The following is a 15,000-nucleotide window of genomic DNA, read 5'->3' on the forward strand; positions in this document are numbered from 1 at the left end:
ACAGAACAGAAACACTTGTTGGATGTTTGTCACTTTGAAATTTACAATTCCAGAAATATAACTTAAAAAATACTGTAAACTTCAGCCTGAAACAAATATCTGAGCCGACCGGCTCGACACTGTTCCTATGATAAAAACAACATGTCGTCGTTTTGGGGCCAAATCCCGGCGTCAAATCGAAGAAAATGTGAAACCTGTCGTTTACTCGTCGATACAAACAGACGACGCCACACGGCAAAGTTTCCACATTTTTAATATTTGCTCCTCAAGTTTTTCTTTAACCTGCAAAATATTTGTTTTTTTCATTTCAGTTCTTCACCGTTTCATAAAATCTCCCGAAATATTGAGATTGTTTTTCTTAATAATGAATCTGATCATCTTCAAAAAGGTTTTTTCAAAGTGAATGTGACAAAACAAAAACTGCCACAAGAATTCGGAGCAGGTTGATAAATCAGTAACGATAATTATCAACATATAACACCCCCCCCCCATGAGTTAAGTATTGTGAGTTAGGTTTGAAGATTTAGAATTTTACTTTTTGAATTCTGATTTCTTTGACTCATTTATTGCGATAATTATCACCATATCATATTATATGTTATCTTCGATATATATATTTATTTATTTATTTTTTAAAAGATGTGATTAATCCCCCAGCCCAATTACAAATCATTAAATTGCTCAAATACAAAAATCACAAATATTAAAGTTACACACATCATAGCAAATGGAGGTGTAGCTGTTAGCGTAGCTGTTAGCACGCCGATGAAAATGTGTCCTAAATGTCCCTCCGGATCAATAAAGTATTTATGAAATATGATCATGGTTAGAACTCAGCAGAAGAACAAAATGTCCCTGAACGTGTCACAAACGTCAGGATGTTTCACTCACCAGCTACAAGAAGAGACATTTTACCAACGTCTGATTCTAACAAACGTAAAAACGATTCGATCTGTGGACGCGTAGCGACGGCAGGTTCGTCGTCTCACGGCGAGAACATGAATTTGTTAAAATAAAAAGGCAAATGGTCCCGAGGAGAAAAGACAGTCAGAGAACAACAGACGTCCTCTTCTTCATCGTCGGCTCAGAGGAAGGTCACAGATCTGCAGCTCCGAGTCGACGCTCCGCACAAGGACGGCCCACACACACACACACACACACACACACACACACACACACACACACACACACACACACACACACAGTCCTGCCCACTCACTGTTGTGACCTGCACATCACACACGCCTGTTGAATAGTATAATAATAATCATAATAATAATCATAGTTCGAGGACGTTGACGTGAAAACTTCTCAAACATGAAATCAGAGCAGAAACAATTTGATGTTTAATCGATTAAACTCGTAAAAGCTTCAAACTAAAAAACCTACGTAACATTTTGGTTCAATGAAAATGAGCAAAAATGTTTCCGCGTTTAGACGCCATTTTTAAAAATTTGATTGCGGAATTTCGGGCCGTTTATTTACGTTGACGTGCAAAGGCCTCTAAAGTTCCAGTGGGTTATATTTAGAAGAAGTCATTCACAGAAGTTGAACATATTGTCCATAACTCTGTGTTCATAAGAGTTGAATATAGTTCCATGAGGTGGACCGACCTCCGTGTGAGTTGAATACGCTTGTTGAACTAAACGTCCAGAATACGTCGCGTTCACGTCAGTGTCCCCTGTCGGTCGCTCAGTTGGTTGCGGTTTGTAACTTTACCACCAGATGGCACCAGAAAAAATACAGAAATAACAAACTGGGGCTTTAAACTTAACGATTAATCTGAAAAATAATTGTGCGCTGCAGCTCGACTAAAATACGATGTGTAAAATTCACTCTTTTGAGGGTTAGGGTTTTGCACTTCACGGCCGCCGTACAAATATTTTTTAACTTTTCATCCAGTTTCAAGATTTGACTCGCTGGTTTTTAACTTTTTATTTCAACTGGATGAATATTTAGCTTTTTTATAGGATGAATGACTCCGACAACTTATCAAAGTTGTTATACGTTCACTTTCTATTGATTATTGATATTATCCATTCTACAGATTATTTATTGCAAAACGATTTATCAATTCATTGAGAAAATATTCGACATACTGACCAATAATGCCAAATATAGACACACACACACACACACACACACAGACAGACAGACAGACAGACACACACACACACACAGACAGACAGACAGACAGACACACACACACACACACACACACACAGACAGACAGACACACACACACACACACACACACACAGACAGACAGACAGACAGACAGACACACACACACACACACACACAGACAGACAGACAGACACACACACACACACACACACAGACAGACAGACACACACACACACACACAGACACACAGACACACACACACACACACACACTTTACGTACGGTTCATTTTTGTTCTTAGACCAACTTTTCTTTCTCCGGTTCGGAGCCATTGAACGCACCTGGACTCGGTCACGCACCGGGACCGGGACAGGGACCGGGACCAGGACCGGGACCGGGACAGGGACCGGGACAGGGACCGGGACAGCCTCGAGGACGCAGCCGGGGAACAGCACCGGAGGACACTCGGACAGGACGGTCTCCTCCCGGGACAAACTCTGCTTCGGGACCGGAAAGGTCCAACCGAGCCGAACCGAGCCGAACCGAACCGAACCGAACTGAACTGAACTGAACCGAACCGAACCGAGCCGAACTGAACCGAACCGAGCCGGTCTTTAAATCCTCCGGTTGCTCGCTCGTGTCTCGCGCACCGACAGACGAATGTGCTGCAGCCCCGCCCCTCCGCGCCAAGCCCCGCCCCCACGAAGGACTATGAAAGAAGAATGGTGAATGGACAAAATCACCTGTCAATCAACAGGGGAGCTGTCAACATGACCCGCCCACCTCACCTGTCACTTCAGGTTAGAAATTAAATACATATTTATATTTTATTTCAATAAAGTTACGTTGTTATATTAATTTTATTTGACATTGTATTGATTTATTATTATTATTGTTTATGAATTTGTCATTTGTTTTATTTCAAATGAATTTGATTCAATCCGTTTACATCAGTACAGTCAACTGATTCAATTCATATTTTTACTACTTCATCATTATTTTGTATTAAGAAAAAAAAGACCTTTAAAAACATTTTTCAATGCAACACATCTTTATTATTCTTTAATGAATTCTATATTTTTGTCCATTTTGTGAAATCTTTTGTTCCTTTATTTATTTTATTTGAATCAAATAAAAAAAAAATATTTTTGTAAATTTAATTTTATTTATTCTCTGTGACATTTTATTTGTTGCTAAGAAAACACATCCGGTCGTGTGATGGTCAAATCTTTTTCTTTATTGGAACATTAAAAAGTAGCGTCAAAAATGATAAACTGCATCATCCCATTATTACTATAACATTAGTATGAATGAGGGGATGGAGCCGATTCATTTACTGTACTTCATATGTACATGACTTTTATAGAAAGTCATCAGAACTTTTATTCTGACTTTCAAGTATTTATTAGAATATAAAGCTCAGATCGTTGCTGCGCCCGTGTGGTGGAAACGAGTCACTGCTCCTGGATTTTAAAAACGTCTGAAGAACCACGAGACTCGTCGAGTCGGAGCTGATGATTCGTGTCATTTTAACTTTAAAAAACTTTTTACAACTTTGTCGGAGGAGCGAGAGTCGACTTCCACCATCGCGCCAAAACTCAACGACGTCTTCTTTTAAACTACAGCTTCAAATATTTGTTTGCAAATTTAAGGCCTTTTAAAGGATCTTTGTCAATATTTTCAACATATATTTATTTTTTTACTGATGTTTGTTTCTCTCATCTATAACTTTTCATGCTGCCGTCTCGACCTCATCTTCCTGACAAAGTTTCAAACTTTGTCTGGAAAACGTTAAATAAATTGTGAAAGTGATGACGGACGACACGTTGTCACGATGGACAGGAGGAATGGGCCCGTATGACATTTTGACAGAATGATAACCTGCAACTCTAAAATGTGCTATTGTAAAACGATATTGCAAATTTGCTAAATTTATAAAAATGTTATTTTAAAATAACATATAGAACATTTGTAACAATAGTTAATGTTGTATGTTAACGTGAAGAACACCATTGAAAAAACACAAGTGGCGTTCACGATGCAAACTGCGATGTGCGGTACAAGATCAACGGCGTATCAAACGTACGACACCGACACGTCAGAGCAGAGAAGAAGAAGAGAAGAGGCAGGGTTCTGGTTCTGGTTCCGTCAGGTTCTTGTGGTTTTATTGGTGAGAACATGTCGTTACAGTTCCTGGACGGCTAACGTGTGTTAATTATCTACAGACAGATGACGGCTCGCCGCCGGGTCGTGGTCGTTTAGACGGGTTCTTCTGAAAAACCCGGAGAAGTGGCCTAGTGACGCACCTTCACGCACACAGACTCACACACAGGGAGGAAACACACAGACACCAGCGGGGACGTTATAAGTGGTGGAGGGGCGTCGTCTTCAGAGCCGCGAGCAGCAGCGAGGCGTCGGGGGGTCTAAGTGCTGCTGCTGCTGTCGACCAGCAGGGGGAGACAGTCACTGGGACAGGAAGTCCATCGCGGTGTCTCGCTCATCCACCAGCTCGGCCGCCGTGGCGTCCATCTTGGCTCTGGAGAAGTCGTTGACGGAGAGTCCGTCGACCACCTTCCAGGTCTTGTTCTGTGGAGGACGAGGCAGACAACAGACGTCAACATCGCCAACTTCCTGCTTTGTTTGGTTTTGATTACTTCTGTTCGCTGATTGGACGGATGGATGGACTCACCTTGATCTGGACGGGGAAGGAGTAGATGAGGTCCTCCGGGATGCCGTAGGAGTTCCCACCTGCGTTCACGCCCATGGAGATGAACTCGCCCTGTGGAACAGGAAGCACGAGACTTGAGTCATCTGACCTGACGGAGGGTTCTTTGTTTTGTGATAGTTGGTCATCGATAATAATAATTATTGATTTATAATTTTCTTTAAAGCAATGTTGTGCTTTAAATCCATGTTTTCCCAATGCAACAACAGAACACTTCACAGAATCCAGGTCGGAGTGAGTTGAGCCTCAGGGATCAACAGACAAACTACAGAGGCAACGAATGTTCGTTCACTGAAATAGTTCGTTGAACGAACATGGAAAAAACCCCAAAAGAAGCAGAACAATGTTTTAAATGATGCGATCAAAAAGCATTAACAATGTCAGAGAATGACGCATGAATATCTTCTGATCCGCACGGCGACATAACGTCTACTGGAATATATATATATTTTAAAAAGTTTAGTATTATATAAATATTTATAAATTGTACTTTTGTAATTTATATTTTTTGACTGATCTTAATTTATGCTGTGGTAAAAAAAATTGGTTTTTCGGCCTTTGGCCAACAACTTTATCTCACATTCATAAAGTTATTAAATACAGAATAAAGAGACATTAAGTTGTTGTTGGTTTGGCAGTTGAACAACATCTGGAGAACGTTCTCTCCTCCATCACTCACCTCCTTGGTGCCGAACCAGATGTCCCTGATGTGGTCGCAGATGGCCTTGGCAGCGGACATGGCGCTGGACAGCTTCCGGGCCTTGATGACGGCGGCGCCGCGCAGCTGCACCGTCTGCAGGAGGAAGAGGAAGACGAAGATGAAGGGGAGAACGGCCACTGGACACAGATCAGAAAAGGAGACACGGGGGACATTCGGCTCACAGAGATGAAGTCTCCTCGGAGCCAGGCGTCGTCCTTGATAGCGTCGTAGGCGTCGACCTCGGAGCCGTGGACGTCGACCTTGGCGTGGTGGACGTCGGGGTACTGGGTGGACGAGTGGTTTCCCCAGATGATCACGTTCTTCACCTTGTCGGAGGACACGCCGCAACGCATCGCCACCTGCAGGAGAGGGACGGAGCTGTAGCGACAGACTGTGTGTGTGTGTGTGTGTGTGTGTGTGTGTGTGTGTGTGTGTGTGTGTGTGTGTGTGTGTGTGTGTGTGTGTGTGTGTGTGTGTGTGTGTGTGTGTGTGTGTGTGTGTGTGTGTGTGTGTGTGTGTGTGTGTGTGTGTGTGTGTGTGTGTGTGTGTGTGTACCTGGGAGGAGGCCCGGTTGTGGTCCAGGCGAGTCAGGCAGGAGAAGTTCTCTTTGGGGATGGACGGAGCAGACTTGGAGGCGATCAGACAGTTGGTGTTCGCCGGATTTCCAACCACCAAAACCTGACAAACAAATCAATAAATCAATAAAAACGCCGCCGTGGTGACACCATGTGATGGACTTGACAACACTGAGCTCTGAAAACGCTGCAGGACACGTTTTAATATTATTTTATAATTATTAAAATAAGAACTTGAGCCCGATCAATTTATCAATTTGCTGATATTGATATGAGCCATATCACAGACAAACTGTATAAGTGACAGCGTTCATGTTTTCCTGTTTTATGTTACAGAACAATGTAGAAATATTAATAACAATCTGGATTTTTTCATGTGGAAAAGTTTTTTAAAACTTAATTCATATGAATACATTTTACACGTGAAGTTCTGTTGGAATAAAGAAAATCTGAACAGATTTTTTTGGCCACTCCGGGGCTTCCGTAGAAAACCAGTCTTGTGTTTGGTCACATTTAGACGTTTCACAGTTTTAATAAAAGATTAAAGTAAAAAATAAAGACTATGGCCTTTGACCTCAGTAGAGCTCTTCACATTGACGTTCGCTCGACCTCTCTGGGTTGTTACAGGATATTTACCCCCGAAGGGAACTTTGACCCCTCGACCTCGGAGGCGCGACGCGAGATCTTTCACTTCCTGTTTATCGGCCGTAAGAACTCTACTTAGTGCCTGTGTACGGAAGCCCAGCAGGGGCGAAAAGACCTGGACGTATTCACAGAGAGCGATGTGAAATAAAAAGTACATTCATTTCACTTTATTGCAGGAATATTCCAAATGACGTAATTAGGACACGATTATACAACACCACCTGGATAAGCAGAAGACGGACGGATCAATTAAAAGATGACTAATGATTTAAGGTCAGAGGTCGAGAACAGTCGTAGTGTAATTAAAGATACCTTGACGGTCTTCTTGGCGAACTTGTCCAGCGCGGCCCCCTGCGTCTTGAAGATGGCCACGTTGGCCTTGAGCAGGTCCTTCCTCTCCATGCCCTCCTTCCTGGGCATGGAGCCCACCAAGATGGCGGCGTCCAGGTCCTTGAAGCCCACCTCCACCTTGTCGGTGGGGATGACCTCTGTCGGGGGGGGGGATTCAAGTCATCTTATGGTTTTCATTGACCAACAACACGAACAACAGACAGGCGACAACGCTGACGTACAAAAGCGTATTCCTTATTCTACAATTTTTTTGTTTTTGTACATTTTTTTTCCGAGTTCGGCGTTATGGCTGGCTTCATCTTGTTTTTCTTAACCAGAAGTGACCACATTTGGACGAGAGGGTGGAGCTGAGGAGAAGAGTGAGGAACAGGAAGCTACAGCAGAACGTATCTGTCCAGAACAAAGACCTCCGCTGCTCCAACGTATTGATAAGGACGAGGGGATTTATTGGTGCTGATAAGACTCATTGATTTAGTTGCGTCTCTGTACCTCGACCCGACCTTTACGTCCCGTGTGTCATCGACCCTTGTGCTCATGATCCATCATGTTTCAGAGTTTTTGTTTCAGCTGCTGATTTAAAAACTTGAACTCTTTTTACCCAACGCCAGGATGTTAAAGCTCAAGTATTAATATTAATTTTCTCTTCCTCTTCATCTGATACCGGCGATAAGATAAAGACGGCCCTGAGGTTATCAGACTGGACTTCAGTCCATCGTCGTCCCCGCCACTACTCCAATTGGCTCCTGTGGGACTTCCTCCACCGGCCAACCAGAAGCCTTACATTCGATACTCCTTCTTCTTCCTCCTCCTCCTCCTCCTCCTCGTCTCCTCCAAAGGTTGTTAAGGACGAATAACGCAGGCGCGCACACGCACACGCACGCACGCGCACAGACGCACACGGTCGACTCACCCCTCAGGAGGGGGAGGGCGCAGTCCTGCAGCTCCATGACGACTCCGTCCAGCACCGGCAGCATGGGGGGGATGTCCAGCAGGACCAAGATGATTGGCTGAAGAGACGATGGAGACGTTAGCGGCAAATCAGTTCTTCATCATCATCATCATCATCATCACCACAGTCGACTATTTTAACGTACAACAGTCCGAACTCGCATGTTAACAACTGAACTGAAGAGACAAATCACACCAACCAAACCCCATTTTTCAAAAAAGTGTTAAAGTATCACATGACCTTGCATTTCGGCAACAACCGGATACGACCTTCGACTTAATCTACGTTTTCCTTAAAGTCCCTCCACTGACAAAAGTGCTGTTCTTCTGTTCCTGTCCTCTAACATCGACTAGAGCGACTTGTATCTGGTGTTTTCACATTCGCTGTTGAATATGCAAATCTGAGGCGAAGAAACTCGAAACTTCCAGAGCAGCAGAGGCAGCCAATCACGAGAGGACGACACGTGTGTCAACAGACAGAGTTAGCAATAGCATCACGAGAGGACGACAGGTGTGTCAGCAGAGAGTTAGCATTAGCATCATGAGAGGACGACAGGTGTGTCAGCAGAGAGTTAGCATTAGCATCATGAGAGGACGACAGGTGTGTCAACAGACAGAGTTAGCATTAGCATCACGAGAGGACGACAGGTGTGTCAGCAGAGAGTTAGCATTAGCATCATGAGAGGACGACAGGTGTGTCAGCAGAGAGTTAGCATTAGCATCATGAGAGGACGACAGGTGTGTTAACAGACAGAGTTAGCATCAGCATCACGAGAGGACGACAGGTGTGTCAACAGACAGAGTTAGCATTAGCATCACGAGAGGACAACAGGTGTGTCAGCAGAGAGTTAGCATTAGCATCATGAGAGGACGACACGTGTGCCAGCAGAGAGTTAGCATTAGCATCATGAGAGGACGACAGGTGTGTCAACAGACAGAGTTAGCATTAGCATCATGAGAGGACGACAGGTGTGTCGACAGAGTTAGCATTAGCAGTTAGCATCCACGAGAGGACGGCAGGTGTCGCCAGACTGTTAGCGTTAACATTAGCAGATTATTTTTATATAAGTGACTGGAGGGGTTCTGTAAGTATCTGATGATGCTCTTTAATTCGGCCAAAGGTCGCCGTAGGTCCCGACAAATCTCCGTATGGGAGCCCGATCCCTTTAACGGCGCCCCCTGTGGGACAATCAGCATGGGTTGAAGGTTTACAGTGATGATATTTACTTTCTCCTTTCCATTTCCCTCACAACCAATCAGGACACTCCAAAGAGCCGAACGCATCACAATGTTAAAACATGCAATTTATATAATTCATGATGCCGTTATGTAACTCGGAGCAGGACATCTGTCAGTGGTTGTAATGGAAGCTCGGTCCTACCTGCTCCTTCCCGAACACATCTCCCTTGGCGATGCTGTAGAGCAGCGAGTAGGCGATCTGACCGGCGGCGCCAGTCACCAGAACACGGATCGGTTCAGCCTGGAGGGGAAACAAGTGTCATTCACTTAGTTATATAACATATATATTATATATATATTATATAATGACGAGATAACTGAGTGGATCTGAGCTGGATCCTCTCAGTGAGGAAGACTCGTCACCAGACTCCATTGACTCAATCGCGAATTGTAGCATGACCTTGCACACAACAACGCTCTCGATGACTTTACGCTTCTTTTGTGTTTTTCATCTTAACAAGTTGACGTCACTCTTTCATTCGGCGCACACATCCGATCCACCAACCCGACCTCCAGCTCTCAGGCTCGACTCACAGCCCCGAACCGACACTCGTCACGGCGCGGAGGTGACGACCGAGGCCGAGCTGCGAGGACGACGAGTGACGCAGCGAGATTCACCCGCGGGCCGAAGAGGAGGAACTCTCCGGTTCATCCCGGAGGAACTCTCCGGTTCATCCCGGAGGAACTCACCTGTTCATCCCGGAGGAACTCTCCGGTTCATCCCGGAGGAACTCTCCGCGTCCCGCCCGTCACCAGAGCGCCGGTTCGAACCGGACCGGGCTCCGCTCGTGATTGGCTGTTGGGCCGGTGACGATGTAACACGCCACGGCCCGTGAACACGGAACACGGAGGATCGATGGACAGCGAATTAAAACGGATGTTGCACATATTTCATACATTTTATTTTGTGTGCGCGACGCACTGCGCATGACCGCTGCGCTTTCAAACATTACGATCATATTACAGCGAAGTTCACTCACTGTGACGCCGCGGCTCTTTGATCAATGTCAGCTGAGTGTGTACAGATACATATCTACATTTATATATACATACACACACCGGAAACAGATTATCATTCGATCTAGTTGATCCTCCATCTTACCATCGTGTGTCGGGGTGAGATGCTCGAGCTGTGCGGTGCCTGCTGCTGCTCTGACTGCGACTCGGACTCGGAGCTCGGCGGCGGGGTCACCTCTATCTACCCTCGCACTGCGGTGGAGCCACGCACGCGTCCCCACGCACTCACCACGGGACTTGTAGTCCCCGCGAACGGGTCGAGGCGGCCATTTTAATCCTTCCGACTCCAAGGAAGGAACTCACTCTCCCATGATGCACCGCTGTGCTCGAACCGCCCCCCCCCCCTCCCTCCTGTGCGACTTATGGCCCAAAAGAGGAAGTCGCACCTTGGCGACATCTCGTGGCCAGCTGCGGAACTGCACCCTGACACATTGCACTGATGTGCTGCATTATTAGATATAATTATAAAACCCATCTCAAAACACACCTTTTCCGTTTGGCCTACTCTCTGTAACATTTTAGATATGTTTTAGTATTTAACTGTGCTCTATAAGTCTGTCGTTGTTGTTTATTTTTCTGTATTTATGACTGATCTGTTTTTTAATTTTGTGCATCTGTTTTTATCTTGTAAGGTGTCCTTGAGTATCCTGAAAGACACCCATAAATAAAATGGATGGATGGATGGATGGAAACAGGAGGGGTTTTATTACGGGCTCTACAGCATCGCCAAGGGAGATGTGTTCCGGAAGGACCAGGTAGGACGAGACCCAAGCTTTCATTGCATAACCTGCCCCCCAACATTCTGGTTTGGGGGGCAGTTTTTTAAAAGTCAGATAGACCATAAAGCACCGGATGTATTGGGGGCGTGGATACAGTGTGATTGACAGCTGGTACCGTCCAATTGGTGCATGGTTGCAGGTGTGGGTGGACGAGCTCTCAGTCAGGCCAATCCTACGTCTGGTTTCAAAAAACAACATGATGGCGCCGGTCAAAATGTTAAATTTGAGACTTCAAAATGGCCGTTCGCATAACCAATGGTGGCCAATTGGTGTGGACCCTTTCAATCCCTTTTAATACACATTGGCAACCCAAAGAACATCCTCAGGTACCTGTGACAACACCAGGGTCCCTGGGAGTTCTCAACCTCCTTAGAAATCTCATGAAGCTCAACAAGAACCCCGCGTCCACCAGGGTTCCTCTTAAATACTTTCAAAACTTCTCTAGAAACCCCCAAAGAACCAATGGAACAACTTTCGCGGATATTCTCAGTGACCAAACCTCTAAAGTACTCATGGACTAGAGATGTTGTGCGGGTCGTCCACTAATAAGAAAGCCGGTGGTTCCATCTGACCAGCAGAGAAAACTTGAACCCCAAATTGCCACTGATGTCTGTGCTGTAAGTGTGTGAATGTAGATGAGTGAATGTGACCTGTAGTGTAAAGCACTCTGAGTGGTCAGTTAGATCATAACAAGTAGTGACCCAACAAGGAACCATGGAATCCCTTCGAGAACCACTAGAACCACGAGAATCATTCAAGTTCATTTTATTTTCTGGGACTGCAGACATCTTTCTAAAGCAGATGGACTGTGCCTGAACAACAGGCTGGGAGGAAAACTATTCCTCTCCAACATATTTTATCTCCTGCGTCCCCCATCTGTTCCCTCTGCCAAGGACACCAGACAGGAGGAATCCAAACAAGAAGGCGCCATAACAAAACATGGCAAAATCCCTGAAAGAAACATTGTTCAGACCCCTCCTGAAGAGAGCGTTGACCATTATGGACACCAGCGCCAGAAACAAGTGTCCCCTGCTCCCTCTTACCAACAAATCCACCTTCCTCACCACCCCAATCCCGTCCAGGTCACCCTCCTCCTCAGCCCCCCTTTCCCCCTGCTCCCCTCTCTTGGAGTTCACTGACCAGATGAAAGAGCTGGTCACCGCTGGCCCCAAATTCACAACCCGCCCTACTTCCAGGTTTTACCCCTTAAATGCACCAGTGCCTCCTCTTCCACCATTGGCTTTAAGTCCTCATCCAGTTCTGGCAAATTGCCAAAACTACAACATGCAACCCCCCTACAAGAATGGCAGGATCATCCTCTGTCTCCACAGCCTGATAACTGTACAGTACGTCCAGTTACTGGTGTACAAAAAACAATAAGCTGTCTGATATCTGCCAAGAGAGCGGACAAGAGCTCAACGGAGAAATGCCACGTTGGTAAGAACAGAAGACGGAGAGTGTCGAATAACTGAACACAGGTGGCGAAAAAACTAATCTCCAGGTTTATTGTGACATGGATAAAGAAAGACTACAAGGCAACTACAACTTGGCCCTGAAAACTGCTGTGATCAAGCCTTCAAAAACAACTGTTTTGATGTCTTCCAGTCTGGATTTAGACCAAATTCAAGTTTCCTTGAACTTGCAACCCTCTGTGATTCATAAAGACCGCCTCACATTCTCTTGCAATCTGATTAAGGGGCCCTGGAACCTTTTCATATACCACTGACACAGTACCCCCTCAAGGATCACACCCACTGAAAACCTTAAACTCTGGAAGGATCCATAGCAACTCTTCAAAACTCCTCAAGAGCCACTGAACAAAAATGAGCCCTGCTTCTGGAAACCCCATCAAGACTTGATGGACCGTGCAGCGTCCATCACGAACCCCCGGACTTCCTCAACTCAAATGTAAAAATCCTCAGAAAAACATTTGTTTTCAAACGATGTTTGGTGACAAAGTGTTTTAGCTCATTGACGCAACGACTGTCGATCAGACGGGCGGAGTCACCGGGATTTGTGAACTGTCACAACCTCGATCCTCACTGATGTAATCACCGTAGTGTTTGAACCACATCCCTCGGCCGCCCGCAGGAAAGTTAAGCTGCTTCGCGTAATTGGAGAAGATCTGGATAAACGGGCGGATCCAGGATTTTTTTTTCATCTTCTTTAGCATGGCGAGGTTCTGCGTTAGCGCTATCTCGCTAACACCCGAGGGCCCGTCTAGTTCTTTGTAATGTTCTGTTGTTATGGGCATTTTGGGGGTTTTCTCTCTGTGTTGGATTGTGAACTATCGGGTGTCAGAATAATCACAGGTCATAGCTTGGTTGGTTGGTTGTTGTTTTTTAGGTTGTTGTTTATTGGAATTTTGGTCTTAAATGAGGTGATGAGGAGTTCAACTCACAATCATTTACAGTTTTTTTGGGACTAAAAACCTTCAAATCTGATAGTTTTTTGGCAAACAAACAAAAAGCGCTTCATTATTTTTGCAGAAGGATCACATATATGTAGAATTTTTATTGGAGGCGGGTCAAAAATAATATTAAAATACAAAAAAAGTGAATAAACTGGACCATTTTTTGGATTTATGATCTCAGTTTTTCCTGAAAATCCTTCCCCCCCCAAAAAACTCCAGATCATAAAACATGTATGTTGCCATGCAGATTTTTAAAAAGTTTTATTAATCAAATTTTCTACCACTGAAACTTCTGTAGCAGTAGTGGGCAGTGGTATTTCAATTTTCATCAATGGCGTTTGTCCTTACTACCGAATCAAAAACCCCAGAAACAGTGAAAACCCTTCGATGATTCCAGGTGACTCCTTTCAAATCAGAGTCAAAGGTCACATGAGGTCAAGTTCACTCCTGCAGACGACAGGAAGTCACCGAGGTCAGTCGGCAGCGTGTTAAGTTGCCGTGAGCCGGTTACGTTTCCACCTCACGGGAGGTAAATCTGAGCAGAGTGGAGCCGTCTGATCTGCTCACATTTATAGAGCCGGGCGTCACCGACGGTAGCGAACAACAGCGAGGAGCCGGTGGTGTCACGGCGCTTGTTCACATGTGAAAGTTTTTATATTCTAAATTTTTAAAAGAAGAAAGCATGGTATTATTTTCCCTCTTTCAGAAACAAATGAACATGAAACTAAATTTAGACTTTTGTCTTTAATGGAATAATCCACGAACATGATGTAAATTAACCAAACCATTTAAAACACTGTCAAGTTGCTGGTGTTGAGGCCGAGTGATGTTTAAGATGCTCTATGTTGTGAGTTTCTGGGTGTCAACGTTCATTTTTTTAACGTCTTTTTGCAACAACTACAACTATTTACTGCAGTGAAGTGTCACTAAAATAAACTGGAATAGCCACCTTGCAGTTGTTGCCAGTGGCAACCAAATGTGATGTCACCCATCGGACGGTACCAGCTGTCAATCATGCTGTATCCACGCTGTATCCATGCGACTGTAAATAAACTCCTCAGGAAAATGTTTTACTGACGTTATGAATCAAGTGAGAAGTCGAGCCACGTTCTCATAGAGTCGCCCTCTGCTGGTCAGTACAGAGAATACAGGCTTTCAGGCACTACGTCCATTTTTTTTTTACGTTTAAGTCGCCGTCTGTCCAGTCATATAATATATTTTAACAAAAAAGGTGTAAAGTGTATTTTGTCATGATAAGGTTATAGATTATTGAGTTATGGCACACAGCAACCTTGACCTTTGTCCACCAAATTCAGCATATCCATATCCAAGATATTTTGACCTAATCTTTGTACCGTTGGAGGAAGTGGAGACTTATCCCACCTTTATATACGGTCAATGATCTGAATGCTGAAAAAAATATATATATTTGGGCACAAGGCTGCAACACAAGGCCGTGTGAACGTCGACCGTACAACCGCA

General features: G+C 44.8%; 2 protein-coding genes and 1 long non-coding RNA gene across 6 annotated transcripts in view; 1 reads left to right on the plus strand and 2 right to left on the minus strand.

Annotated features, from left to right (window-relative positions):
• The window catches only part of LOC118312100, a 1,728-nt gene extending 1,248 nt beyond the window's left edge, over nucleotides 1–480 (plus strand). Inside the window, exon 2 of the long non-coding RNA XR_004794147.2 lies at nucleotides 1–480. This exon is cut by the window's left edge and continues 473 nt beyond it. This is a non-coding gene — a long non-coding RNA (uncharacterized LOC118312100).
• The window catches only part of LOC118312095 (UTP--glucose-1-phosphate uridylyltransferase), an 11,073-nt gene extending 8,321 nt beyond the window's left edge, over nucleotides 1–2,752 (minus strand). The window contains exon 1 of one of the 2 annotated variants that reach the window (XM_035636395.2): nucleotides 2,468–2,752. Coding sequence is in view for 1 of the 2 variants with exons in the window: in XM_035636393.2 (XP_035492286.2) it covers nucleotides 892–910 (19 nt within the window). In the remaining variant the exon portion in view is untranslated. Of the gene's footprint in view, nucleotides 1–891; nucleotides 1,155–2,467 lie in introns of those variants that run through there. The other variant, XM_035636393.2, reaches the window with a different exon arrangement.
• Nucleotides 2,753–4,257: 1,505 nt separating this feature from the next.
• Nucleotides 4,258–15,000, minus strand: part of LOC118312098 (malate dehydrogenase, cytoplasmic) — a 12,613-nt gene continuing 1,870 nt past the window's right edge. The window contains exons 1-9 of one of the 3 annotated variants that reach the window (XM_035636402.2): nucleotides 10,412–10,570; nucleotides 9,452–9,550; nucleotides 8,033–8,129; nucleotides 7,084–7,259; nucleotides 6,107–6,229; nucleotides 5,734–5,910; nucleotides 5,531–5,644; nucleotides 4,816–4,905; nucleotides 4,258–4,712 (exon numbers count right to left, since the gene is read on the minus strand). In XM_035636402.2, coding sequence (XP_035492295.1) covers nucleotides 4,590–4,712; nucleotides 4,816–4,905; nucleotides 5,531–5,644; nucleotides 5,734–5,910; nucleotides 6,107–6,229; nucleotides 7,084–7,259; nucleotides 8,033–8,129; nucleotides 9,452–9,550; nucleotides 10,412–10,414 — 1,002 coding nt within the window. In that variant the 5' untranslated portion in view covers nucleotides 10,415–10,570 and the 3' untranslated portion in view covers nucleotides 4,258–4,589. Of the gene's footprint in view, nucleotides 4,713–4,815; nucleotides 4,906–5,530; nucleotides 5,645–5,733; nucleotides 5,911–6,106; nucleotides 6,230–7,083; nucleotides 7,260–8,032; nucleotides 8,130–9,451; nucleotides 9,551–9,780; nucleotides 9,817–10,411; nucleotides 10,571–15,000 lie in introns of those variants that run through there. The other 2 variants (XM_035636401.2, XM_035636400.2) reach the window with 2 other exon arrangements.

This window comes from Scophthalmus maximus, chromosome 8 (genome assembly GCF_022379125.1).
Source record: "Scophthalmus maximus strain ysfricsl-2021 chromosome 8, ASM2237912v1, whole genome shotgun sequence".
In the NCBI taxonomy this organism is placed as follows: domain Eukaryota; kingdom Metazoa; phylum Chordata; class Actinopteri; order Pleuronectiformes; family Scophthalmidae; genus Scophthalmus; species Scophthalmus maximus.